The sequence below is a fragment of the Haliotis cracherodii genome, unplaced genomic scaffold, assembly GCF_022045235.1.
Source record: "Haliotis cracherodii isolate W230 unplaced genomic scaffold, xgHalCrac1.p SCAF_6, whole genome shotgun sequence".
NCBI lineage: Eukaryota > Metazoa > Mollusca > Gastropoda > Lepetellida > Haliotidae > Haliotis > Haliotis cracherodii.
Genome location: NW_027266319.1, coordinates 41,215,973 through 41,241,645, shown reverse-complemented (window position 1 = coordinate 41,241,645; position 25,673 = coordinate 41,215,973). Strand labels below are relative to the sequence as shown.

Here is a 25,673-nt window from a genome sequence, read left to right as displayed (position 1 = left end):
TTGGTGTCTGTTTGACGCATCTTTATTCACCTTTCAATAATCGGTCAGTTGATCAATGATGACTTACACATGTAACCGCCACAGGTTCATTAACAACTTCGGAAATCCTCCCGTCACATTTATCGTGTCGGCCATTTTGACGTCTTGTACTTGATGTAAATGTATTACGACGCGCTGTCATTGTGACTGACTTACTGAGGTAGATCATTACAGACCTTTCTCATCTAATGGGGATATTATATGAACACATGTGTTGCGTAAGATGTTTCTGAAGAGCAAGTTCTGCATCCATACGCTCATGTCACCTCTCTTTTGGGGGAACTATTTTACTCCGCGATATAGCTGGTTGTTCTTTGGCTGTCAGTGTAAACATGAAGTCACACGTACTAAATATAATTGTGTTTAGATCTTGGCCTGCGTCCTTTGAGGAAAGAAATTGTGATAAACTATTATAAGAATTGACTTTCACTTTGTGTGAGTTCATAGAGTTTGGCCCTCACTCTATGCAGGTTCATACTCCAATGAACTCACACAAAGTGAAAGTCAATTCTTAATGAGAAACTGTTTGACCACTTGTCATTAAAACGGTACCTAAAAATAGGAGGCTGTGATGACCATGAAATCCAGATTGTGACATTGCTTGGTGGTATTACACCTCTTGTGGACGATATGTCGCTACATACGTGGGCACAATTTATAAACATTTCGGCGCAGGAAATCAGTTCATGGCAGCTGCAATCTATTCTGTATCTTAAACACATCATCGTGTAAATAGTGCATGTAAATACTGACGTGCAATTCTTTCCTTGTACTCTCCGAAAATAATGAGGAAAAAAAGATTATTCACTTATTCATCATAAACAACGGTTGTATGAATGTTTCTGTATAAACAACAGCTGTGTACATGTTTATATATTAGCATTAATGCATCGTCTCAAACAATTAGGAAGAGAACCGAGCTTCGAGACAATGACTAATTGAACTGACGGCTATTTTTGCCAGCAAGGGTGTACATTACCATCATAACAACACTGACGCTTCCGCCCCAGCCTCGTTATGGTATCAGCAACACAGCTGTGCAACATATACCGCGGTTCTCCCCACAGTCCAGTAACCAGCCCGCAATGTATTAACTCCACACACCGAGCAATCTGACCATTAATGAGCAAGGTTCGATGTCCATGCTATTGTAATCGATGAACACACAGACACACCTGTCCCATTTCTTATGTAAAAGTCATATGTTTTACCTTGAAATCTACATGTGTCCATTTCGTCACTAGCGACGTTCGAGCGGATATATTTCGAAGCAAAACTAAACGGAATGAAATAAACCACTCACCACGAAAAGGAGACACGAGAGAGTTCGCTTAGTACATAAAGGATACAATATAGCAATATATTAGCAGTAGGCTCTGGTAATAAATATGCACGTGTTCATTTCAAACTACCTAATGTGCATGTGTATGTATGTCGCTGTATCTACCAACCAGTGATCACGGCTTGGCAGCCAATTAGCTCCGTCTCTTCCATACATATTGTGGCAAAGGCTATCGATCACCTGTCTCCCACGTGCACAGGTGCGAAGAGGAAGCAAGAGACCAGTTGTTTGTCATAAACTATCTGACAATGTTTAGGATAGTAACGTTCATCGTTCTCTCTGCCGTGAGGTAAGTGTAATCTTGATCAATGTTTCTAACAAAACAACAAATGTGTACATCCTTCGCAAAATGTAAACATAAACCTCAATCACAAAATTTGATCACAACTTGATAAATCTTAATTGCTGTGCGATTATCAATAACTGTTAATAAGCAATGTTTTGTATACAGTTTGAATGTAAAATATCTGAAAGATTCGTGATCACAAACAAAAGCATAAAATCTCAGTTGCACGATCAATGGCAGTCTCAACAAGACGCAGGTGGAGTCATACGTTCCGTATGAATTATATATGATAATATTCCTAGAAATGCTATAATAAACGCTTGTCAATTGGCATATTTCAGTAAGGAAACATGTGTTTGTGCCGCGTATAACTCGATCAGGGTTAACGTGTTTGGGAACACTAAAGCCAACCTTAGGCCTATTCATGCATGATGTATAAAATACATAATTGGCTCCGGGTCGTACTATACTTTTATATGGACCCGCTATGTATGGCTTCTGTCACATTCGGGCGCCGAGTACAGGTATCGTATACAATGTGGGATCATACACGAAAGCCATGTAACTATACCCACACTGGCAATAAACTGTAAATAGAAGGGCTTTCTTTCGCTATTCTTAGCTGTATGATCCCCGAGCAGCTCTTCCACCCCCCACCCCCAGTCCAACACGGCCCGCCAACCACTGGGCTAATGCTAGCGTTCACTTTGTTTGTGTGTAACGTTTTTCAGCTGTTGCTATTCAATGACCTGGACAAATCAGAACATGTGATCTTCATTTGAAATGGTATTTGTATGTTTTTACAAATCTATGTTTGGAAAATTGTATAGTAAGATTACATGTCTGTACGAGAAGTGTCTTGGAAAGCAGCGTAAAAGTGCTAGTGTTGTCGTTGAATGTTTAATATATATTCATGGCTTTGAATTCTTAATATATATGTATGAAAGTGCAAAAAATATTTAAAAAACGTTTGATGTTTTGATTATACAGAGGGACAGTATATTTCATTTACTGTGGTTCAAACTTTGTTCCATGTGAACTTGCAAAACATCGAAAAAGACATTTGAAAAGAAAACGGTAAAACATTGAAGCAATTGCCAATCAAATAAACCTGGGACTCGACAGATCCGCCCGATCTAAGGACCTTCCGAAATAAGATAATATCCGCCGCTTATTCAAGGATTTATTTAGATGTTTGGATGTGACGTTGGGTATATATGATATAGTTTCTGTATTCGAGAAACTTCTGGTTCTTCTGGTATTGTTTCAGTTCAGTTATGAAATTTTGAAATGCACACCCCAGAACACGTGTAGACTGAACATATATTCTGTCTGTTAGATATTGTAATCCCCAAACCATTTAGTTTTAGCCGACCCCCGTTATCCACACATTGAAGGGCCAGCTTTCTTTGAACAAATTAATGACTGTAGTTGTTTGTCAAAGTTCTGTTTTTGCATTGATATGATTTCTATTTTCTTATATTGATATGATTTCATTTTTATCCTTGGCTGCTCTGTTTATATACGTTCGAGCAGCTGTCCATCTCTCCGAAATAGAGTTAGTTTGGCCTTCGCTATTGCATCTCTTGGCTTTAGGAGATCTATGACCATCTATATGATTGTTTATATTTGTAAAGTTGCTACACTACCAGAGTTCTCAATCTCCCTACCCCTTCCCTTCCACGGCCCCCCCCCCTCCCCCCCCCCCCCCCCCCACCCGCTCCACCCTCGCCCCACCTCCTTGAGAGTAAATTCGCACTGCGGATTAAATCTAAGTCTAATCCTAATAGAGAGGAAGCATTGATATTATTGAATCCCTTTACCGCATATATACTTTGTGTGTGGTTACACACTGCACATGCCAGTTTCGCCGTGGGTTCATCTTCTCCTTCATCACCACGTAACATCCACACCGTGTACCACAAATGTAACAAACACAAGTAAGACAAGAATCAAACTCAACAGAACAATCCCAATTTGATTCCCCACGATCCGGGGTTATACAGTGAAACTCCGATAGTACAGACCGCGTTTATCGGGACACCCTGCTTTCCGGACAATTACAGTTAGGAAGGTGTATGTATGTATGTATGTATGTATGTATGTATGTATGTATGTATGTATGTATGTATGTTTGTATGTATGTATGTATGTATGTATGTATGTATGTATGTATGTATGTATGTATGTATGTATGTATGTATGTATGTATGTGAGTATGTATGTATGTATGTATGTGAGTATGTATGCATGTATGTATGTATGTATGTATGTATGTATGTATGTATGTATGTATGTATGTATGTATGTATGTATGTATGTATGTATGTATGTGAGTATGTATGTATGTATGTATGTATGTATGTATGTATGTATGTATGTATGTATGTATGTATGTGAGTATGTATGTATGTATGTATGTATGTATGTATGTATGTGAGTATGTATGTATGTATTCAAAGAATATAAGTCTTTTAAAGTGTTTCGTTTATCCGACAGCTCGTTAATCCGTACGATTTCTGTACGAAAGCCATCTTCCGGAGTAACGAGGTGCTTGTATATACAACGAAAATTAACACAATGTGAAGTCACCCTTTGTTTGACCCCACAGAGATAATCACTTAAATAGCAGTGTTAACACATTCCACCACTCTGTGAAGTGGATGCACGTTAACTCAAGCAGTATGTCAAGAAGGATGTATCAAAGACTGGTATAGATGGCATACATTTCATCAAGGGAGTGATGGGGACCCTGTTTGCATGTCAAATCAACAGGAAAACAGCTGTTCCAGGTTGGATTCGGATCGTCAAAAATGAACACTGATCGCTATATCTTGATCGACACGCTTAAACCAGTTAGACCCTGAACGTGAAAGCACAACCAATATGATTACTGCCCTAAAATGTTGTTAAAAAATAACAATATTTACATTTAATTTACAAAATTACGAATTATTACAAAAGAAATTTTAAAAACGTTTGTTAGACGACGTTTAGGAGGACAATGGCATATGAAAAGCTTAATGGTGTATGTTTGGTACTACAACACGTGTGACCCTTAACATAAATATGGTTACTAAACACGTTGTTGCCCGGAGATATAAACACTGCTTTGAAGACTATAAACAAACAACTATACACTCGAAATCCCGTCGCAAAGTTACTGTAACACACCGTTTGACCGGCAGCCGTGATTAGACTGTACAGTGTTAACGTTACGGGTTCAGAGGAATTCATCCTTGAAATCAACATCTCCCACAGGGGTGTTGATTACATAAACCTCCAGCTATAATTAACTGGGTTATGCTTGTAATTGTGCGATTGACAAGTACTGGGACTGAATAGGTATTGAACATGTGTGTTGATTACAAATTCGATAGCGGGAACAGGTCATTGGTCACATGAATGACAGTTAGTCTGTATGACAAGGGGAAGGGATCACAAAGGGAAGACGTCGTGCTGGAACATGTGGAAGGTTGAAATAACATGGTTATCATTTCACAGAATGTTGAAGCATTCATTTTAATCCCTTCTTCAAAGGAAGGCCCATTTGTATTGCTCAAGTGGATAACCCAAGATCCCCATGCCACTTGTACATGGTACATGGTGTGGCTAGCTTGTATGAACAAGGAAACAGCGTGATCACTATCCCCCGCCATGGACACATCAGAATTTTGTTTGTTCAAATGATAGTGAACAATATGGAAGTTAATGTTAACTATAAATGTAAGGGTGCAATAAAGCATTAAGAAGAGATTGGCACAAAGGTCGCTTTATGTGAACCGATTTTTTTATTAAATGTGAAATTAATACAGGCCCCTTCTCTAGAAACAATAATTGATGGCACCGATTTTCGCACTCGGTCCTGTTTAGTGTTTCTTAGATAAGCATGCAATGTTACGTAAAATAATGCGAATGAAGGTCCGTAACTGTGTTTCAAAATATTTTACGACACCAATTTTCGAACCCAGTCTTGCCAACTTTCATTCATGTAACTTCAATAGTTTCTGAGAAAACTTTCCCTTTTTCATGCAGTATGCGCGAAGTTGAAAAGCACTCTGTAAAAACTAAATTTAAGACACCTATTTTCAAACTCATTTAAGATCATTAATGTTAGTGTGTAAAATTCCATTTCTCTATTTTTGAGAAAATCTGTCCCCATTGAGAAGCGGAGGGGCGGAAGGACAGGCGATTGGTGCAAACTACGGTATATAGCAGATCTTACTAAATAATCTTTAAAAATTCTTTGATCATACTCAATCAAAAACGTTTTGTTGACTGACTTCATTAAACTTATTCGACCTTAAAACCAAGATGCAGTAAATACGTTTATAACGAACAGGCTTATAACGATTTGACGGATATAACATACTTATGTTTTGGTTTCGGCCATTTGCTGTATACAGGCTTATAACGAACTACGGTTATAACGAAATAAACCTATTCGTTATAACCGTAGTTTACTGTATAGTACACAGAGTTGGTAACAAGAAGACTCGAGGTAGCCTTTGTCTTATAAACCTGGATTAATCAATACAAAATACTGCTTCGTTCCGTTATCTTTTTGTGATATTTCTTATCAATATTCAACTCACTAAATAATAAAGAAATCCCTACTAAAAGCAGAATCGATCGTACGATTCCGACTATATCATGAGCATGTGTTTATGAGTCACTATCAAACAGTGATGTTACCAGGTGTTCACGAAATGGTAAGCGTACCCTTATCCACCTGTGGCATCCGTCACAAACACATGAAAAGGCATTCAATTGTTCACCAGAAAAAAAACACGGAAACCTAAAATACAAGTCAATATAGCGATTGCATCGGACATCATGTTTGTCACTGATGAGTCAAGTTTGGAAATGTGCAAGCTTTACTGAGGCCTTGAATATTATAACCCTGCTCAAACAAGTCTCACGACGCTCTTTCACAGAAGCAGCATGCTCGATTGAACCTCAAAATATGATTGTGTCTTATAATGAACATCAAGATAAACAATCGACATACAAAAACAATTTGTTTCCATAGAAACAATTAAATTCTAGTTCAAATATATACCCAAGAGAGCAGTGTCAACGTTAACAAGCGTTTTTCGCAATTACGTGCTAATTTCTACAAACAGGAGACTGGAGGTATAGGTGTATTGTTCGTATACATGAAGCTAATTAGGCACCCTTTGATCGATACGTGTTACAAGGTAGCATTTCGTTCACACATTTAAAAAAAGCATCCACACATATCAAACCAACACGTTTTACCACAAACTGACGTTTCGTTAAATTTGCGAATTATCGATAAACAAATATTTGGAGAATACAAAGAAAAGCCAACCTTCGTGTCTTTTGATATCAAATCTAAACACAAAATCGATACAAGTTTAGAACTTCGGCCTTGAACTTTTATCAACGAGTGTTGATATATTTGTTATCAGAAGACACACGGGTGAGATTCTTTTTATCAGCCAACATCACTGTTCCCAGTTTTTCAGCTTGTAAACAGTAATAAGTATTTACTGTGGGTAAAAAGTACAGTTATACGGCTTCAGGGGCAGAGAGATTGGTGATATCATTTCTTTGTGATCTCACCTCAGCGATAATACATGCGGAAGCCAGTTTTGGATGATAAAAAGATTTTAGCATGCACAATTTCTTATCACATCGTATCAATTTCCAGTGAGTTTAAATAGCAATAATAATTATAGCCGGAACAAGACTTTTTATTAGGGTATTGAAGGCAATTGGAAAATACGAAATGAAAAAAAAACTTATTTGCGCTTAACAAAACACGTCATCAGAGAACAAAAATAATCAGCAACACTATTTAAAAGGTCGGTTTATTACAGTGGGGAGGGTAGTTTTTTTCGCTTGTTATAGGGCTCAGGTGTATTAAACTAGTTTATCAGTAGAAAGTATTTGAGGTTTCAAACGAAGAACTAAATCGATGTATCATGCTGTCACATTAGTTTATCAGTCGCGCCCCGTAGGTCATCCAGGACAGGCATGGTTCCCAGCTTTAAAAGCGTGGTTTAAGAGTCAACTATAATACGTATTGTGTAATAAGTGTGTAGTGGTTAAACCTGGTGGTTGAAGCGGTTTCGATGCGTGAAGGCCATGTCTTAAGTCCCCCGTCGTGATATTGCTGGTATATCTCTGAACGAGGCGTGACACCCGACCCATTCATTGATGAGTTACCGGAAGTAGATGGATCCCGTTAACATGAGTAGTCGCTCACAAGTCGCTTGTTTGTCCAGTTTTAGTTATTACCAGGCAGCATTCCTATGGCTGTTGTATTTTGGGCGTCGTTGAAAGTATTCACCCTTAAAAACTTTCGCCCTTATTCTATGATTGCTTAAGTCACATGTGTCTACTGGTCTCCAGCAAGTAGAACACCTCAGGAAATATCCGTAATACACACACGCGAAACTCTGTTATAATCTCTTCATTAACAACAATGAATATAACGATGATACAATAATTCAATACAAGAAGGTTTTTCTTTTTTCAATTTACTGCCTCGACCCTTGAAGAGGTGTTATTCCCTAATGCACATTTCCAGTCAATCTCTAACATTATAAATAGTGCCGGTATACACTGAGACATTGTCTCTTTATAGTTGGGCTTACTGTGATCTGGAAGATTGATATATTTGATTCAACAGACAAAGTTGTGTTTGAATTTTTTTATTACTGAGAGAGTCCGAACACCTTTAAACCGACGACATGTCGACATGACATGCTACAAGCATATCTCGGACAGAAATAAAGGTCAGCCCCGCATTGTCACGAGGCTCCTACCACAGATGACTGGGGAGACAGGAAGATTATCCCAGAAGTTTGCGGTGTTTGTTTGTTTGTTTGTTTACGACAAGCATATTCGCCTTTTAAGGTAAGCATGGGTTGATGAAGACCTGTTCTAACCCGGATGTTACGGGTACGATGTAGTAGTGAGTGGCCAATTTGGCATAACGCCGCTTTGAACAGTATTTCACTGAACTTTGTATACGAAGTTTACAACTTTGGTGAAACCAACGAACACGGGTTGCTTATGGTATGCTTATGGGCGACCGGGAATTTGTACCCACGATCATGGGTTTCTGGCACAACTAAGAGGGATGCGTTTCTGCAGCAAGGTATCGCTACCCTTGCGATGTCGTTCTGTCTACGGCAGTGACAAATTGTCCGTCCGACGGCAGCTGGGTAAGCGGCGTCCAGATGGATGCCTAAACCTCCAACTCCGACCCACGTCTCCCGTACTGATACTACTGGCATCAGCGATACATCATGTGTAGGTCCGCCATTCTGGTAACCAATTGACCTTTTGATGATCTGGCAGCTAGTTGCCATGGTAACATGTCTCTTTCATCATACATCGGTTACGTTTTATGGCAGTACGCATCCGACACTGGGTAATTAAACGTGTTTTGACATTACTTGTTCTGATCAACAGACATAAGTTCACATGATAACCCTATTGATTCGCTGTAACTTCAAAAGCGGACATTTCCTAGACATCTTCCCAGAAGATATGTCATTACACAGAATACAGTTGGCAGCGCAGTCTACATCTACCTCACTTAAGGGAGGCATTTAGTGGATGTCAAACTCTGAAATTTATAATTAACACGCTATGCATGTCCAAACAGTACCCAACAAGCTTAGGTATTACCAATAGACCAATATATACGTAGTCTTTGTCATACCGACCCTGAAACAAACATATCAAAAACAACCCATGCAAGTCTATAACATTTGGCTCGTATAGATTACTGCAGTTTCATGTCTCTGGGCTCTATGTTACTATATTTTATTAAACTTATAACTGTTTGTTTCTGTAAAAATGGTTCATTAAAGTGAGTGAGTTGGGTTTAACGCCGCTTTTATCAGTATTCTAATTATATCACGGCGTGACAGCTTAATGTGGGAGGAAAGCCCGTAGTAATGCCGGTCTCGAGCGTTTACCACTTCGGTGAAACACACGAGCACGGGTATGGTGCTGAGAAACCCAGAAATATAATCGGTGTGAATCGGGATTCGAACCCACAATCATAGGTTTCTGGCGTGTCCAAGGGACGCAACTCTGCACAGCGAATCGCGGCACCTTAGGCGACTGGGCCTCCCGTGCTCTCCGGTTCATTAAAGAGACTAGATGTTAGCTATAGTGTGAGATATACCCAACACGCCAGAATAAAAATTGGCGCAACTGTAGGAGGTGAGGTGAGGTGAAATGGTGTTTAACGTCGCGACCAAGATTATTGAACCCATATATCGACGTGCATGCACATGTGTGAATGTGGCTGTTTGTACTAGTCCGGACTAATACCGATTTAATCATGCTAGTCCACTGAGATACCATGCCGCAGTTTAACATGAATACCCAACTCGGACACAGTATACTGATTCCGAGCCGACCAGTCCTTATTTTAGCCCCTTAATGCCGAGCGCCAGGCAGGGTAAATTCAAGTACCTTCGGCCGCTCTACCACTAGACCACGGAGGCGGTCCGACAACTGTATTATGTTGGTTCCTGGTTTTCTGCAAACTCAGTGTCTGTGATCACGTCATCAAACAACAAACTTCCTTCTCTTATTTATGCACCGCCATGTAATAATGCAAACACAAGACTAAGATTATTCAAGTGTTGTTCCATTATCAGGGGATATTGCTAGGAATTTGACTTGTTTGCTGTAAGACAGACATCGGAAATATAGGTGTTCTGAAGGGGAAGATGGATAAACACCGAATGTCTATTTCCATGTCTCCGAGACAGAACTGTACAGACAGTCAACATTAGTTTAACATCAATAAAAAAACAGCAAGTCATCTCTGTGGCGAACCAAGCAATCATTTGTTTTGCGTTTATGTTTCCATAAACCGATTTTTGTCGTTTAGATTGTTTAAATAAGGTGCTTATGGGTATGACTCGATAACCCTACAACATAGGTTTGTCTGGACCCTAGCTGTATCTATGTCTGAGACATTTTAAAGATTCCCTACACAATAACTTCAAAGATCTAGCTGGACTGAAGATGTAATTTGGAGTATATTGCGCACACACGTAAATTAGTTTTAGAATAACACAATTAGGCAATAATATACTGGCTTTGATCAAATATACCTGGTTGCACTTACAGTCACTCATCATGTTTTCTGAATTGAGTCCATGTAAGCACACACACATTATAAAGTCCAGATGAGCTATCTTGTACACAGTGTCCATCTTGTAGGTGCCCGTGAGGCGATTTCTGTATGGTGCAGGATCTGCATGATGATGGCTATCGTCAGGATGTCTGTGGGATAGGCGTGTATACGTCTTTGGTCATGTGTATGAAGGAAATCTTGAAGGTGAAATTTCATCAGAAAAGTTGGCGAGATTCTTGTTGTTTTCCTCAATCTTGTTTCGCTCTTCATGGCGTGAGTTGATGAGTGTTCTTCAGGACGGTAGGCATATAGAGAGGTTACTGGATCGGAAGTAAACTCGAGCCGGATTCTAACACCAGTTGTCAACGCGTATGTTGAGAAATTAGCTTAGATCGAAGAGGAACAATACTTTGAGTCCAAACTTCTTTAGTCGGCAATGAAACAAACAAATATAATTTCTAATAGAAAAATGACGAGCGGAGATTCCAACTCAACTACTACAAGTCAAGTCGAGCAAGCAGGCGTATCCTACTCGCGGCTGTACATACAGGTGCTGTCGGAACACCAGACTGATTAACAGTGTAATGATAACACATATACAGAAACGAACAACAATTGGCAGACAAAGAGACAATGACGTTGCTCTGGACATTGGACATATGGGCATGATGAACCGACACAGTTCAGGGTCGTCCAGGTTGGCTGACAGTCAATATACAATGGAATGGTGGTGAGGATTAGCAGCGGGGATTAGTGTCTTGTAAATAATGACAATTAAGTTATGGAGACATATACATGTCAAGGCTACAGGGTAATTAGCCTTTGGAATCAAATGTTCTGTAGACAATGGTTGTCCAAAATCAGTCGCTATGACAACACTATGCAACAACGACCGCCGGACTTTGCCAAGGGGTGTCCGAAATAAAGACAGTGAGCTGAGAGGACACAAGACCGTGACAATGGTAAATTCGAGATACGGTGACAATCATATTGCGAGAACATCCTTAATAGTCGTGTCTAGATTCAGGACAAGTCTTTCACTTACTGAATATTAAACGACAGTGCTATATATTTTAAAGTAAAGTCGACAGAACTATTTACTTAATCACAAGACTTCTCTGCTAAAAGCAGAATCTATTGTATGTTTCCGACTATATCATAAGCATGCGTTTATGAAATTACTATCAAATAGTCATTATACCAGATGTTCGTATCCTGCCCTATCGATGGCACCCGTCACAAGCACATGCAAAGGCAAGTCAATTGTTCATAATTAAAGCAATACTATTTTAATCAAATTTGTCCAATCACCATTTGAGTTTTCAATTATCACAAACATGCTATGGTACGGTATGGTCCCAACTACCCCAATACCCGCTTAGTACATACGTTAATTCCGGATTATTTTCGTGCACCGAAATATACTCATTCCACAGGAGTAAACGTCAGCGTATATGTGTCGTTTGATTTGAGCGAGCCCTGGAACTCGTGTTTTGAGCTGTTCGAGCGTTGCTTTTCTCTTCACCTGGAAATCGTTATACCTGTACTTTATTTGTAATAAAATACATAGTTATCTTTTCAAATGACATCAAACTCTCCCAGTAGTGATGGAGCAGGCAGATGTTGCCACAATACTGCCAGCTTGTATTGTTGCATCAGCAATCATCGCCTACGTTAATGGCACTACATGAAACGCAAATGTTTTGACACCTATGCTTGTTAGTACAATCTTGCAATAGGGATATATAAAAAAAACCGTAAGGGTCTTCCTGTACAATCTTGGAATATTCTCATAGTCCATGATTGTACAAACAATCTTAAGATGTTAACATCACTATATATGCCTTTGTAGCTGACGGTTCACGGCCTTGTTTGCTGCATTTCGTAGCGAGGCTACTGCTGTTTGACGGTGGGTGTGATTCCTCGCTACCGCTGGTGTTGGCAGTGTTTCAGCTCCTTGTCTACCGGGTATCAGCGGGTGTAGGGTGTGGGGGTGGCAGGTGACCCAGTCGTCAAGGGTTGCAGGGTTGCCTCCCTTGGGAGTGCCAGAAACCTGTGATCGTGGGCTGGAATCCCTGATAATTCCTGGTTATATTTCAAGATTTGTCTGTACCAGACATCGTGGGTTCCAACAGAGGAAAACGCCCAAGACCTGCATTATTTTGGATTTTCCTCACAAACCTATCTGACAGTCAGTGATATGACTGAAATGCTGTTCATAGTGGAGTTAAACCCACTCTCTCACCGAGGGACTCGTGAAGATCCGGGTTAGAAGGGGTCTTCAGCAACCTGTGCTTGCCGTAAGAGGCGACTAACAAAATCGGGTCAGGATCGCTGATTTGGTTGATGCCTGTCATAGTATCCCAATTGCGTAGATCGTTGCTCATGATATCAATCACTTTTTTCTGGTCGAGACTGGATTATTGTCAGACCGCCGTCATATAGCTGGAATATTGCTGAGTGCGAGGTTAAACAAACAAACAAATAAACACTCACAGAGGAAAAGAACGCAAACACTTTGGATCAGATACAGATAAAAGTGTTGTATTTGAAACACCATCTATAATTCACAACACGTATGTGCTTTGAGTTGCCCCATTAAACAGACATTAAATTTTGATGTGATTTCTGTCACAAACCAATACGACCATGTTTCTCCTTGGAGTTCCAGGGTAGTTCCTTGAAGCATGTGCTTTCATCTTACATAAGTTATGCATGAAACGGATGATGAAGGATAACAAGTCATAAAGTCAGGGTTTGTTCCTGGCATTGTGATATTCCAGTCAAAACAGTTCGGTGGAACTTCTTGAATTCGTCTTTGACTGGTTGAAGAATTTGTCGGGTGAAAAAGGGATCATTACTATGTTGACATTTGGATGTGTTGGTATGGCATTTACTGGAAATATTAATCAATGTTTCAAAATCATTTCTACACATTTCTGTAACATTATTATCTTTCAAAACGGAATGTTCTCCACAAGAGTTGGAACTTCACGAATTCAAACCGTCTGGCTCATAAATCTAACATTAATCTTACTTGAAAAAATAACACTATAGATACAAGAGTGAGTGAGTGAGTTTGGTTTTGCGCCGCTTTTAGCAATATTCCAGCAATATCACTGCGAGGGACACCAGAAATGGGCTTCACACATTGTATCCATGTCGGTAATCGAACTCGGATCTTCGGCGTGACGCGCGAACGCTTTAACCACTAGGCTACATGACCGCCCCTATAGATGCAAGAATACTGGTGAATATTATATTGAAGGATCGAATGACTCAACATAAACAGAAATGCTATATGCTTGGTATTGTTATATGTTGGTAAATCTCTTTGTAATGAGACGAAAAACGAGTGCAGTTGAAAATGGCATGAGTATAATAATCGTCTAAGATTGATGCAGATCTTATTTCTTCATCATTGCTCTATTTCTCCGTGGAAAATAAGTTTAAATATATAAATTAATGATTCGGATTTAAGTTACGATACAAACTTCTAGACTGTGAGCATTTGTCAAGTTTAATTAATCAAATTAGCATGTTATGAAAGCTATTGTTGTATGCAAAGTGTGTGTTACATGAATACATTATGTACACAATATGTGTGAGTCTGAGACATGAATGCATTATGTACACAATGTGTGTGAGTCTCAGACATGAATGCATTATGTACACAATGTGTGTGAGTCTCAGACATGAATGCATTATGTACACGATGTGTGTGAGTCTCAGACATGAATGCATTATGTACACAATGTGTGTGAGTCTCAGACATGAATGCATTATTTACACAATGTGTGTGAGTCTCAGACATGAATGCATTATGTACACAATGTGTGTGAGTCTCAGACATGTATGCATTATTTACACAATGTGTGTGAGTCCCAGCCGTTGGAGTTTATCCTCCAATGCGTTCTCGGCATATGCTATTTCATAAGCCATTCGTGACAATGATTGAGTTGGGACAAGGAGTTCAGTTATTTCACGTCGTGTCAGTTTCACAAGGAAAGAAAAGCCCAAAGTGATGCAGGTCTTAGACATTTACCACTTTGGTAGAATCCCGCGAACTCGGTCTAGAGTGACCGATACAAATGATAAAGCGCTGTGAATATATCTTGGACATGTCGGTCTCATGATTGTGTGTCTGGATGGTGTCAATACAATGGCGTTGACAGATGTTAGGGTGCCATCAGATATGCTACGAGGCTTCTATATGTCCTATGCATAATGGAAAACCTCATGTTTATATTTTTTCTTTAAAAATCCGTCTAATGGAAAGGTGAGATTGAATGGGATTGCGTGTGGATGTGGCTGCTTTAACATACCCGACTATGACACAATACACGATCTCCGAGCTGACATGGCCTTGGTTTATCTCTTATACATACTGAGGTTGGGACGTCCTCGGATCTTTGTTTAGCGATAGCGAAACGTAGGATTTGATTTTAATGAGATTGAATTAATCATGTTTTTACAGAAAGACCATGAGCCCATAGTATTCCATTTCAATTGCGGTGGTTGATGAGTTCGAATTCCAAACATTTCAGGGCTCACAAAGAAGTATTGATCGATTTATGGACGACAGGTGCGTATGTGATACGTTCATTTCCTATGTTTCAGAGTAAGCTATGCAGGCAACGACACCTCCGTTCGGTATCTACTGACTCGCCTGCTAGATGAATCTGTGTATGATCCAACCATCAGACCACAAGTGACCCCTGGTCAGTTGCAAGGCCAGTCATGCCCTTAATCGACTCTGTTTTTGTTTAACTTACATTATTATTATTATTATTATTATTATTATTATCATTATTATTATTATTATCCAAAATTCATTACAGGCTTGTGAGACTTGAGCCACTCACACGGGATTCTTGGAAATATTATATTAACAGTAAACCAGACAAGATTACTTCTTGCAGTACGTATACCATATGTTATACATGTCCTTAAGGCCTGGACAAAAACAAAATTGTCGGTTTGATGATCTTTAAGATGCAGTGATGGGGGCGTGAACTCTTTAGTTATTATAACCGTTAATCACAGATAAAGAAAGCTGCTGAGTGCATTCTGTCTACGTTCCGATAAGGTCAGATCTAAATAAATAATGTACAGGACAATCGTAATGGTCTGTCTCTTCTTGACAATATTTGTATCGATTGCTGTGGCGTCCATTTCTGACACTGTGCTCTGTTCTTCCTGCTATGTCAAATGCCAATCTACAGTAACTTACAAACACGGATATCTTCACTGTCATGTTGGTGCACGTGCAGCAGACCTGGACCTTCAAACAATGGAAATTTATATATAGATTACGGTTCGGTAATGGTTAAGAAATCATTTTAATGACATCTGCAAATATGCATACCATCAGATGAGATATATAAGACAAATCAGTAGGTAGGTGGACAAAGACTGGCCAATGCTTAGGCCTTGCATTTGTCAAATGAAGATTCAACTATTACATGGCATTCAGCACATTCATCTGGACATGCATAGGCTTGTACAGAATACAGCTGCCAGGCTCATCACAAGGTGTCGAATGCGCGATCACATAACACCGGTCCTCAAAGAACTGCATTGGCGACCAGTGAGACAGAGAATCGCGTTCAAGAAACTGGTAAAAATGTCTACAAATCATTCCATCGTCCTGCTCCATTGTACCTACAAGAACGTTTACCAACCTGAACGGACATTGCGATCTGCATGCCAACAACAGATGGTGGAGCCACCAGCTCAGACAGAACACATGTTTATATTATCATTATTATCATTAATTACAGATAAAAATAAATACCACAAAGAGGGTTCGCGTGATTCTGCTGTTTAGGCTCAACATCTACCCATGGCCCTTGCACCCTCTACAGCGCAGACAGCGAATCGGACTTTATCCCAGGAAGCGCTGCCAGGATACCATTCCTTAGTTTAACATGGATACGTCAATATTTCGGAGAACGTGAAGATTTTCCAAATCGTCAGCCTTCTGCATAATCGAGAGCGTCAGTCGGGCAGCAAACCCAAATACTCTCCCAATGTCAGTCAACAGATTGGGAGGTACCAAACCTGAGGCACCGAGAACTACGGGGAGTCGGACAACGTGATACTTGGGATGCAAACGTGACATTTCGTAAGCGAAGTCAAAAGGGACAGAGAATTCGATGATATAAAATTTAATGATTTCATTGGATTTATAAAAAAACCAAGGTCAGGTAGTAGTAGTATAAATAATATAAGGTTTATTTAACATGCTCCAAGGAGAGGTTCAACTAGTGATCTCTAATGAAAGTACGGACCAAATTGTGTACAAACTTTGTGTAAAATGGTTTCTCTTTAACTTGTTTTAATCTTCCAGATCCAGACCACGATTAAGTAAAATTTTACTTATTCTGGTGAGTTAACTCGATATGAACGCGCTGCAAATTACACATTGATAGACACTTATGCATCACAATTTCAAAGTGGTAAAACTCTCAAGTCTCACTTTATCCCTTTGGGTATTTCAATGTCGAGTTAACGAACATCTAGCTTAAATCTGTGACAGTCAAACGACTGATATTTTCACTTAGGCAATTTGAAAAAACGCCAAAATATTGTACAATTATGCTCCCGTCAGACTGACTTTAACTTATTAAGAAGTTCAATAGGGCTTCAAAAATCACAATTGACTAATCATGCTAGGATTAGAAGACCGAAAATGAAAAAAATAATATACATTGACTTTCGTTTTCTTTTTATCCTATCATTTTCAGTCACGGGGTGATCAAATAATATACTAAATGGAAAAATAATTGTAAAATGACGTTGGCGTTTTGTAAATTGCCCAAGTGACAGTTTCAGTCATTTTACGCATTGATTGTAACAATGTAACATCTCAACAACAGTGTGCCCCCATATTTCTCTGTGTTGTGACTGATATGTGAACCTGTCCCTTGATGGTGTTGTATTCTACTACTGTTCATTTGTTTACAGGGTCACCGACAAAGGTGAACGTCGACGTGTTGATGACGTCCCTAGGCCCGCTGAATGACTCCGACATGGTAGGCATAGGGACTACAGCTTTGGGCAAAAAGGGATAGGAGTCAAATAAATCAGCTTGGTCGCACAGCTGTTTAATGGTGACAGGCTATTACTGAAGATTCATATCAGGTTTTATGTGCATTGCTAGAACATATAATTAACACACTCAGGAGGTAGTAGATATAAAAATGTATTTGTTATATTCAATGAAATCCAAGGCTGTATTTGTCGTAGTGGGTTCTAAATTACCTTTAAATTTCATAAAGCATTTTGCTTGTATTTTCTCAACACCATTCTTATAAATCTGAACAATAGAGACTCGAGAGCTATTTGAGCTTATTCAAATGGAACCGTTCTGTGTGGTTGTCTTTCTTATTGATTCCTTTTCTATCGAAATCAGATTGAAAACATAACAGACATGCGTTCTTGACAGAACACGCCGAGGCTGTTTAAAGCCTCTTCAGGGAAAGGATAGGTCCTATGTACCCCTTGCTAAGAGAAGTATTTCTAGATTCTTTAAAAAGTGTACTTGTATTTGAACATGGTTTTGTCATCAGGAAGCCTTTTTAACAATATATGATGACTGTTTATCGCAAAAGGTGAGGTGAAATTGGGTTTAATGTCGCGTCCAAGATTATTGCACTTATGTGTGTGTGTCGCTGCTTGTACTAGTCCGGACTGATGCCGATTTATAGTGCTAGCTTACTGAGATACCATGTCGCAGTTTAACACGAATACCCCACTCAGACACAGTATACTGACTCCGAGCAGACCAGTCCTTGTTTTAGCCCCTTAATGCTGAGTGCCAGACAGGGTAACAACAAGTACCATCTTTTAACGTCTTTTGGTATGACGCGGCCGGGGATCGAACCCCGGACCTTCCGCTCCTCGGGCGGACCCTCTACCGCAAGACCACGGAGGCGGTTGCCTTGAAACATATTCCAAAAGGGGCGTGATGTTGATAATGCAGACTTTCCTGGTTTGTTCCAGGATTTCTACACCACGTTATTCCTGCGCCAAGAGTGGAGGGACCCGCGTCTTTCCTTTGACAGTTTCAACACCAGCATCGTTGTCAGCCACAAACGTCTGTCTCAGTTGTGGGTACCAGATCTGTTCTTCCCACAAGCCAAGGAGGAACGCAGTCACGATCTGACGACACCCAATGTCCTCATACGCCTGTCTCCTGACGGCAGCTTACTGTACAGCCTTAGGTACTGTCACATCAAGTAGCTTACAAGCACGCAGTTAGGCTTCTACATTTAATATGTGTGTGTGGAGTTATCTGCATTTCAAGACAATCGGAATGCCTACATCAGACTATTGACCCATTAGGGATTACACAACAACAATTAAACATAGCCATCGAGTCACACTCAAAGGCTGGAAGACCTAAACGTAGCACGTGGCCTAAATACCTCACAGTGATTTCGCTTTCTGCAAACGTCAGTAGTACACATATTTTGAGTAAACGTATCTCGCAAAACAAATTATTAATCGAGTTCACGTTGTGTAGACGTAAGTGTGTTTGTTGCACAAAGCCTGCACCGCTGCTGTTTATGAAGTGGTCGCTTTCTGGCTACCTTTAAGTTATGTGTTCTATATTCAGGTAACTGAGTTCGAATTACAAATAGAGATTTGAAAGGAACATAGCATGAATAAGATACATACCGCTTTACGCAGTGACAATCCCTGTATTTCTACCCCTGGTAATTTCGAGTACGTCCTCATGGCAGTAACAGCCGACTGGAATGTAGACTGGGTGATGACCCTCTGATGCTTGGCTGATTAGGTGTCACTGTGTTGTGTGTATGTTGTTTAACGCCGCACCCAGCAATATTCAAGCTATATGACGGCTGGGTGTAAATAATCGAGGATGGACCAGACAATCTTGTGATCGATATAATGAGCAACGTACCACGTCGCTTGGGTACGATGGCACGCAATCACGCAATCAGCGAGCCCGACCACCCATGTCATTATATAGGTCGCCTCTCGCGACCAACATAGGTTACTAACACGGCGTCGCGATGCATGTGCGTCATTGTATCCCGACGGTGTTGAGTAGTACTGTTCAAAGTTGATTTTTATAGGCCAGGGTCATAGTATTACCGTATGCAACGGAAAACAAATACCAACCAGTATATTTCTCAATGGTATTATCAAACTTATTTGATTGTTACGTTAAGTAGGAATAAATATACATCATGACCATGACAACGTTCCGTTTACTGTGCATCGATAAGAGTTTTCAATGTTTTGTGTGGCTTAACGCCTTCCATGTGATGGAGCAAAGATAGAGGTAAACTACATGTGTGTTGCACTGAACAATGTTTCAAGATAATATTGCCTAAGGATGTTATAATACTTCTCATAAACGTTATTCGGTAACAAAAGCGCACCAAGTGTGTTGCAACCCTTCGCCGACACCAACCGATGTTGAATTATAATCGATGTGCTAAATAGAAGAGAATACCTGTTAGTGGCATACATGTCGCAGTAAGTAGGACGCTGTTATTACAAGTGCGAGGTCTTTAACGTGATGCTACTGCTGTAAGGCTGTTCACGTCCTGTCCCCAGACATTACAGGGTGTGGGGTATAGGGCATGCTTCATGGTCATGTTCGATATGGCTGTAATTGCAGGCTCACCCTTCGACTTCGATGTTTAATGGCTCTGGAGAACTTCCCCCTCGACGTCCAGACGTGCAAGATACAGATCGAGAGTTGTGAGTTGGCCTACTGTCAGAATACAGTATCTGAGGTTACAAGGTCGTAATGACAGGGCTCTGTGAAGAGTTGCACCCCTTTGTAGTGCCAGGATTCCCTGATCGTAGGTTCTTCCCGAGTCTTCAAGTATGTAATGGGCCTTGGTATGTGAACGCCAGGCCCTTGCTCGTGGGTTTCACCAATTCGTGGCGAGTGTCCCTGACCTGTCGCACTTCGGACTTTCTACCCTCATGAATACGCCGTTATATAACTGATTTATGTTTAAAGCGACGAAAGACCAAACTTACGCCCTCACTATAACTGCAGCTAGTCCGCATTCTTTAGGTGAAAGGTGGTGTCACTTTTAACGTTTGGACGAAGAAGCAACAGGTGGGTGGGTCGAGTTTCACTCCGTTACTGGACAGTATTTCACCTAAATGAGAGTATGAACAAGAGATTTTAGCCCGACTTAAAATAGGTCGCAGACGTTTACCACGTTTGTTGAACGGAGTGCGGAAGGTTGGTGGTTGGATCCCCGGCCGCGTCATCCCAACAGACGTTGAAAGATGGTACTTGTTGTTACCCTGTCTGGCGATCGGCATTAAGGGGCTAAATCAAGGACTGGTCAGCTCGGACACAGTAAACTGTGTCTGAGTGGGGTATTCATGTTAAACTACGGCATGTCTGAGTGGGCTGGCATTACAAAGTCCGGACTAATACAAGCACGCACGCACACACAGACAGACACGCGCACACACACGTCCCTATATAAGTGAAATAATCTTGAACTCGATATCAAACCCCATTTAACCCCACCTCCATGTTTAGGCAGTGATTCTCATTGATGTATGTCTGAGATTCCAACTTCCAATCAGCGGATCCAGTCAGGACACAAAGACAAGAGTCATGGGAAATAGCGGCGCCTTGGTATGCTGGGCTGTCGTGGGCCCATGAAATACGAATTTATTTTAATTGTTGAATGACAGTTACAATTCTGTCAAAGTGTCTCGTACATTGTGGCGTATAGTGACGTATCGAGTTCCCATCTCAATAATTCAAGTTAGTAATTAATATTTATAGTTATAGTAATGTTTGTTAATTGTTTAATTTTCGCCACAACCAGCAATATTCCAGGTATATGGCGGCCTATAAATGAACAGGTAACCATATGCAACGATGAACCGAGCTGTTCAGAGTTTCGTCCATTGGGAACACCAGAAACCTATGCTCGTGAGTTCGAATCCCAGTTTGCCAAAATTATGTTTCAAGGTTTTTCAGCAGCATACCCGTGTTTGTGGGTTTCACTAAGTGGTAAACATCTGAGACCTGCATCACTTCCGGCTTTCCTCTCACATTAATTTGGTCTGCGTGGTCGCGTACGATGAGGAATGAGGAGCATTCAGCCATGTCACCGACCTACAGCTGTCCACCCAATCCACGAAGTCGCCAGCTTACATTTAGGGTGCTGGGGACGTATTCTAATCCCGAAACCCAACGAGGTTAAAGTACTAATGCAATTTGTATGATACCAAATCCATTTATTAGAAGCAAAAATTGAAAAACAACACGAGGGGAGTGTCATGGGGTTCTTGTTGTTTTCATAGTTGTAGCAAGTTATAATACAAAGAAATGACAATCCGCCATCAGATTTCAACAAACTGACAAGGCAGAATTGATCCCCGCAATCTACAACACATTATGCATTAATCGGAAGAGTTGAGACAACATTTGATGAAGTCATTGCTTCAAGTCATATCCATAAGTCGATATTCAAGTAATGGCTTCCTGTCTCTTAGATACGTTGACATGTATATTTCGTGATCGTATTATATCCACGTGGCTGTTGGTTGTATGTTCACTAGACGCGCGAAAACAGGGCATCAATAGCTGGGCACGACAAAGGTGCGCCTAATGAAGACAAATGAAATCAATGTTAAATAATAAGAGCTCCTCGTATTATCATTTCCAGCATAAACGTCTTAGTCTATAATGGTTGTTGTACAACAATACCTTAAGCCAAGCGGGTACACATGTTGGAACGTGTATGTTGTGTTTCCATTGTCTCAGACGGACACACGCTGGAGGATTTACAGCTCGAGTGGTCCACGTCACGTCAGACGGTTGATGTACTTCCGGAAGCGTATCTCCCAGACTTCCAAGTTGTAGGGGTGAACACCACTTCCTGCAGCACGGGATACGCCACAGGTATTGTGACCATGCTTTAGTTGTGTGATCTGAGTTACACCATGAAAGGCCCCAGTTAAACTTTCCAAAGGTTTTATGGGAGATCTTGGCATGTGTAGGATTCCAAATTTGAAGTATCAGTGACATAATGTCCGATGCCATTCCCTTTTTTGACACATATAATATATTCCCGTGATTGTTCAGGTGAACAGGACTTGCCCTTGTATGTGTTTGTGACGGGTCCAAGCGGTGGGGAAGAACACTTTCACCTTTTCGCCTGTAGTGGTGGTGGTGCTAGTAGTTCTAGATGTGGTGGTAGTAGTGGTGAAAGTCGTTTGTTTGTTTGTTTGTTTGGTGTTGTTTAACGCTACACTCAGCAATATCAGTAGTAGTAGTAGTAGTAGTAGTAGTAGTAGTAGTAGTAGTAGTAGTAGTAGTAGTCATCCTAAGCGGTTGATCCCACTCTCCTGACTTGCTGAATGTATGCAATATCGGTGCTCTCATTTGGTGGATGACGTTTAATTGCTTATACTATTCTGATAAAAAGCATGTATGCACACTGATAAAATATATTCCTACATAAATTTATGTTTCAGGTGCATTCCCGTGCATTTACGCGGAACTTGTTCTGAGAAGGGAGATCGGCTTTTACATGATCCAAACATACATTCCCACAATGCTTATCGTCATGTTGTCGTGGGCCTCGTTTTGGATTGACCATGAAGCAGTTCCGGCACGAATATCTGTCGGCCTACTCACTGTACTGACGATCACTACGCAGAGTTCCGGCGCCCTGTCACAGCTCCCTAAAGTTCCATACGTCAAGTCCATCGACGTGTGGATGTCCACGTGCCTTGTGTTCGTGTTCGCCTCCTACATGGAGTACGCCGTGGCGGCCGTCCTCACACGGAGATACAAGAAGGCCATGATACTCTTGCAAAACCATAAATCCGTACGTAAATGTTTTTCATCACACATCCCTTTGTATGCATAACCGCTGTATCATTGCCCATCTAAATTGTAATTAGCATATATTGCACCACCGCGGGACGCACCACAATGGCCATCGAATCTGGATCACTAGCTTCGCGAGTTATCGCTGTAACCAATAGGCTACTCTCAACTGTCATCCACTTTTAAGGCTCTGAAAGTCACGCTGTGTGATGGTCTTGAGCGTACAAAAATCCTATGACTGTGTGTTCCCAGGTTTCCCCTCATGATGATATATATCAGCGATGACACCAGATATTCGCGAAAAGGATACGCATGTCCTGCCCTACCGATAGTATCACGTTAAAGTAGCACAAAACACCCTACACAGTACTGAATACTCTCTACAGTGTGTTTTATACTCTTTGTTTCAGTATTCAGTTGCGTCCCTAGACTCTATGGTCGTGGTTCGAATCCCAGATAGTCCTCACTATTGGTTTGTCAGAACCATATGCGTGATTCACCAGGGTAGTACACGTGTACAACTAGCATCACTTGTGACTTTCCTCCCACATTAGGCTGATAACGATTTCAAGTGCCTGTAGCATCGTTGGCGTAATATCGGATGCGTCGTGGCCTTTGTTGACTTAGTAAACAGATCGCTGTTGACTTCGTATATACATTATCTTTGACCTTACATGCGACAGCTAATTATTGTTGACGCCATATTGACACTGTTAACTTCTCTTAAACACACCTTATCCATAACTTTCATATTCAATAGTTAAATGCATGTTTACCTTGTGTACGAAGTCGTGTTAGAAATCAAATGTTGTTAAAGAGTAAATCAGCTAGTTATGGGTTGCTTACAAAGACTTTGTTGACATTATTAAAAGGTTATGATCCATGGCTTGACAAGGAGCATATAATTGTGGGAAGCCTCACACATGTATTTGTTGAACCGCGATCAGGAAATGGAATGAAAATTTGCGGCACGCACTTTTCACGTTTTAGAACACTTCCAAGAAATATGAACCATGTTTGTTGACGATATGTAATATAGGCTTGCCGCGTGTACCTACAGATGGGAGAGATATGTTATGTGTGGAAGCCAGCAATTCATGTGAACATCTAAGGAGAGAAATTGATTTTCCCCCTCCCCCCAAGAATACACGACAAGACGTTCGATAAAGCTATTCAGGACTCCTTTTTGTAGTATATTGATGATGGCAGAATTAATCACATGTGAATCGCGTGTTAACAACAACTGATTAGAAAGTTGTGATTGAAAACTACATTGATTTAATTTTAACATTGATAAATCTTACCACCATAACAGGACACAATATCATTTAATGAGATCAGTATAATTTGCAACAGTAAGGAAGCGAACATTGAGCATGGGCTTCTGAAAAAATGTATTTACATATAAATGATTAAATAACTACTTGCGGGGAATATTAGATGCTCAGAAAAATGTGTTCATCAAAATTATTGTTGGGCTCCCGTGGCAAATTCTCTACACACGTATATACATATAATAACGTCTTCCAGTGTTTGTTTCAGAGTGTGCAGAGAGTCAGTACAGTATCTAGCAGAACAAGGTCCTCTGAAGTGAAAGAAAATGGCGTCAGCAACAATAAGCCGGATGCTGACAAGGTTTCGACCGATGATTCCCCCACGTCTAAGGACAGTGTTAGGTTACCATACCTGTGTCGGCAGGATTATGGCCGGAGATTGGAAAAAATATCAAGATTCCTTTTTCCGGTGTCCTTCATCATCTTCAACATTGGCTATTGGACATCATACATCATCATGTCAATACGCTCATGAAATCGACATGGTGCTTCGTACTCCAGCATCTATGGCAAAAGTCCCTGTACAAATTACCATGACCAAGAACTAACCGATCGTTCCTTTGAACGTCGTATAATTGACGTTTTCTTTGTTTATGCTAAAGAAATGTTGTAACAAATATGATATTGGTTACAACACATCTTTAGATATGAGAAGGAAGGTCGGTAAGCAAGAA

At 40.5% G+C, this 25,673-nt stretch overlaps 1 protein-coding gene across 1 annotated transcript; it reads left to right on the top strand.

Annotated features, from left to right (window-relative positions):
• The first annotated feature begins 1,587 nt into the window (after window positions 1-1,587).
• Window positions 1,588-25,673, top strand: LOC139446091 (glycine receptor subunit alpha-2-like). Its single transcript, XM_071227370.1, has 8 exons — window positions 1,588-1,670; window positions 15,427-15,527; window positions 17,776-17,843; window positions 18,814-19,034; window positions 20,465-20,547; window positions 22,595-22,732; window positions 23,308-23,663; window positions 25,208-25,673. The coding sequence occupies exons 1-8, from the start codon at window positions 1,630-1,632 to the stop codon at window positions 25,472-25,474; spliced, it is 1,275 nt and encodes a 424-aa protein (XP_071083471.1). The 5' UTR covers window positions 1,588-1,629; the 3' UTR covers window positions 25,475-25,673.

Excerpts from the sequence above, each read along its gene's own strand:
- LOC139446091 (XM_071227370.1), top strand. The coding sequence starts at position 1,630 with ATGTTTAGGATAGTAACGTTCATCGTTCTCTCTGCCGTGAG. Across the intron at positions 20,548-22,594 it reads CAAGATACAGATCGAGAGTT|ACGGACACACGCTGGAGGAT; the intron begins GTGAGTTGGCCT and ends CCATTGTCTCAG. Across the intron at positions 22,733-23,307 it reads CAGCACGGGATACGCCACAG|GTGCATTCCCGTGCATTTAC; the intron begins GTATTGTGACCA and ends TTTATGTTTCAG.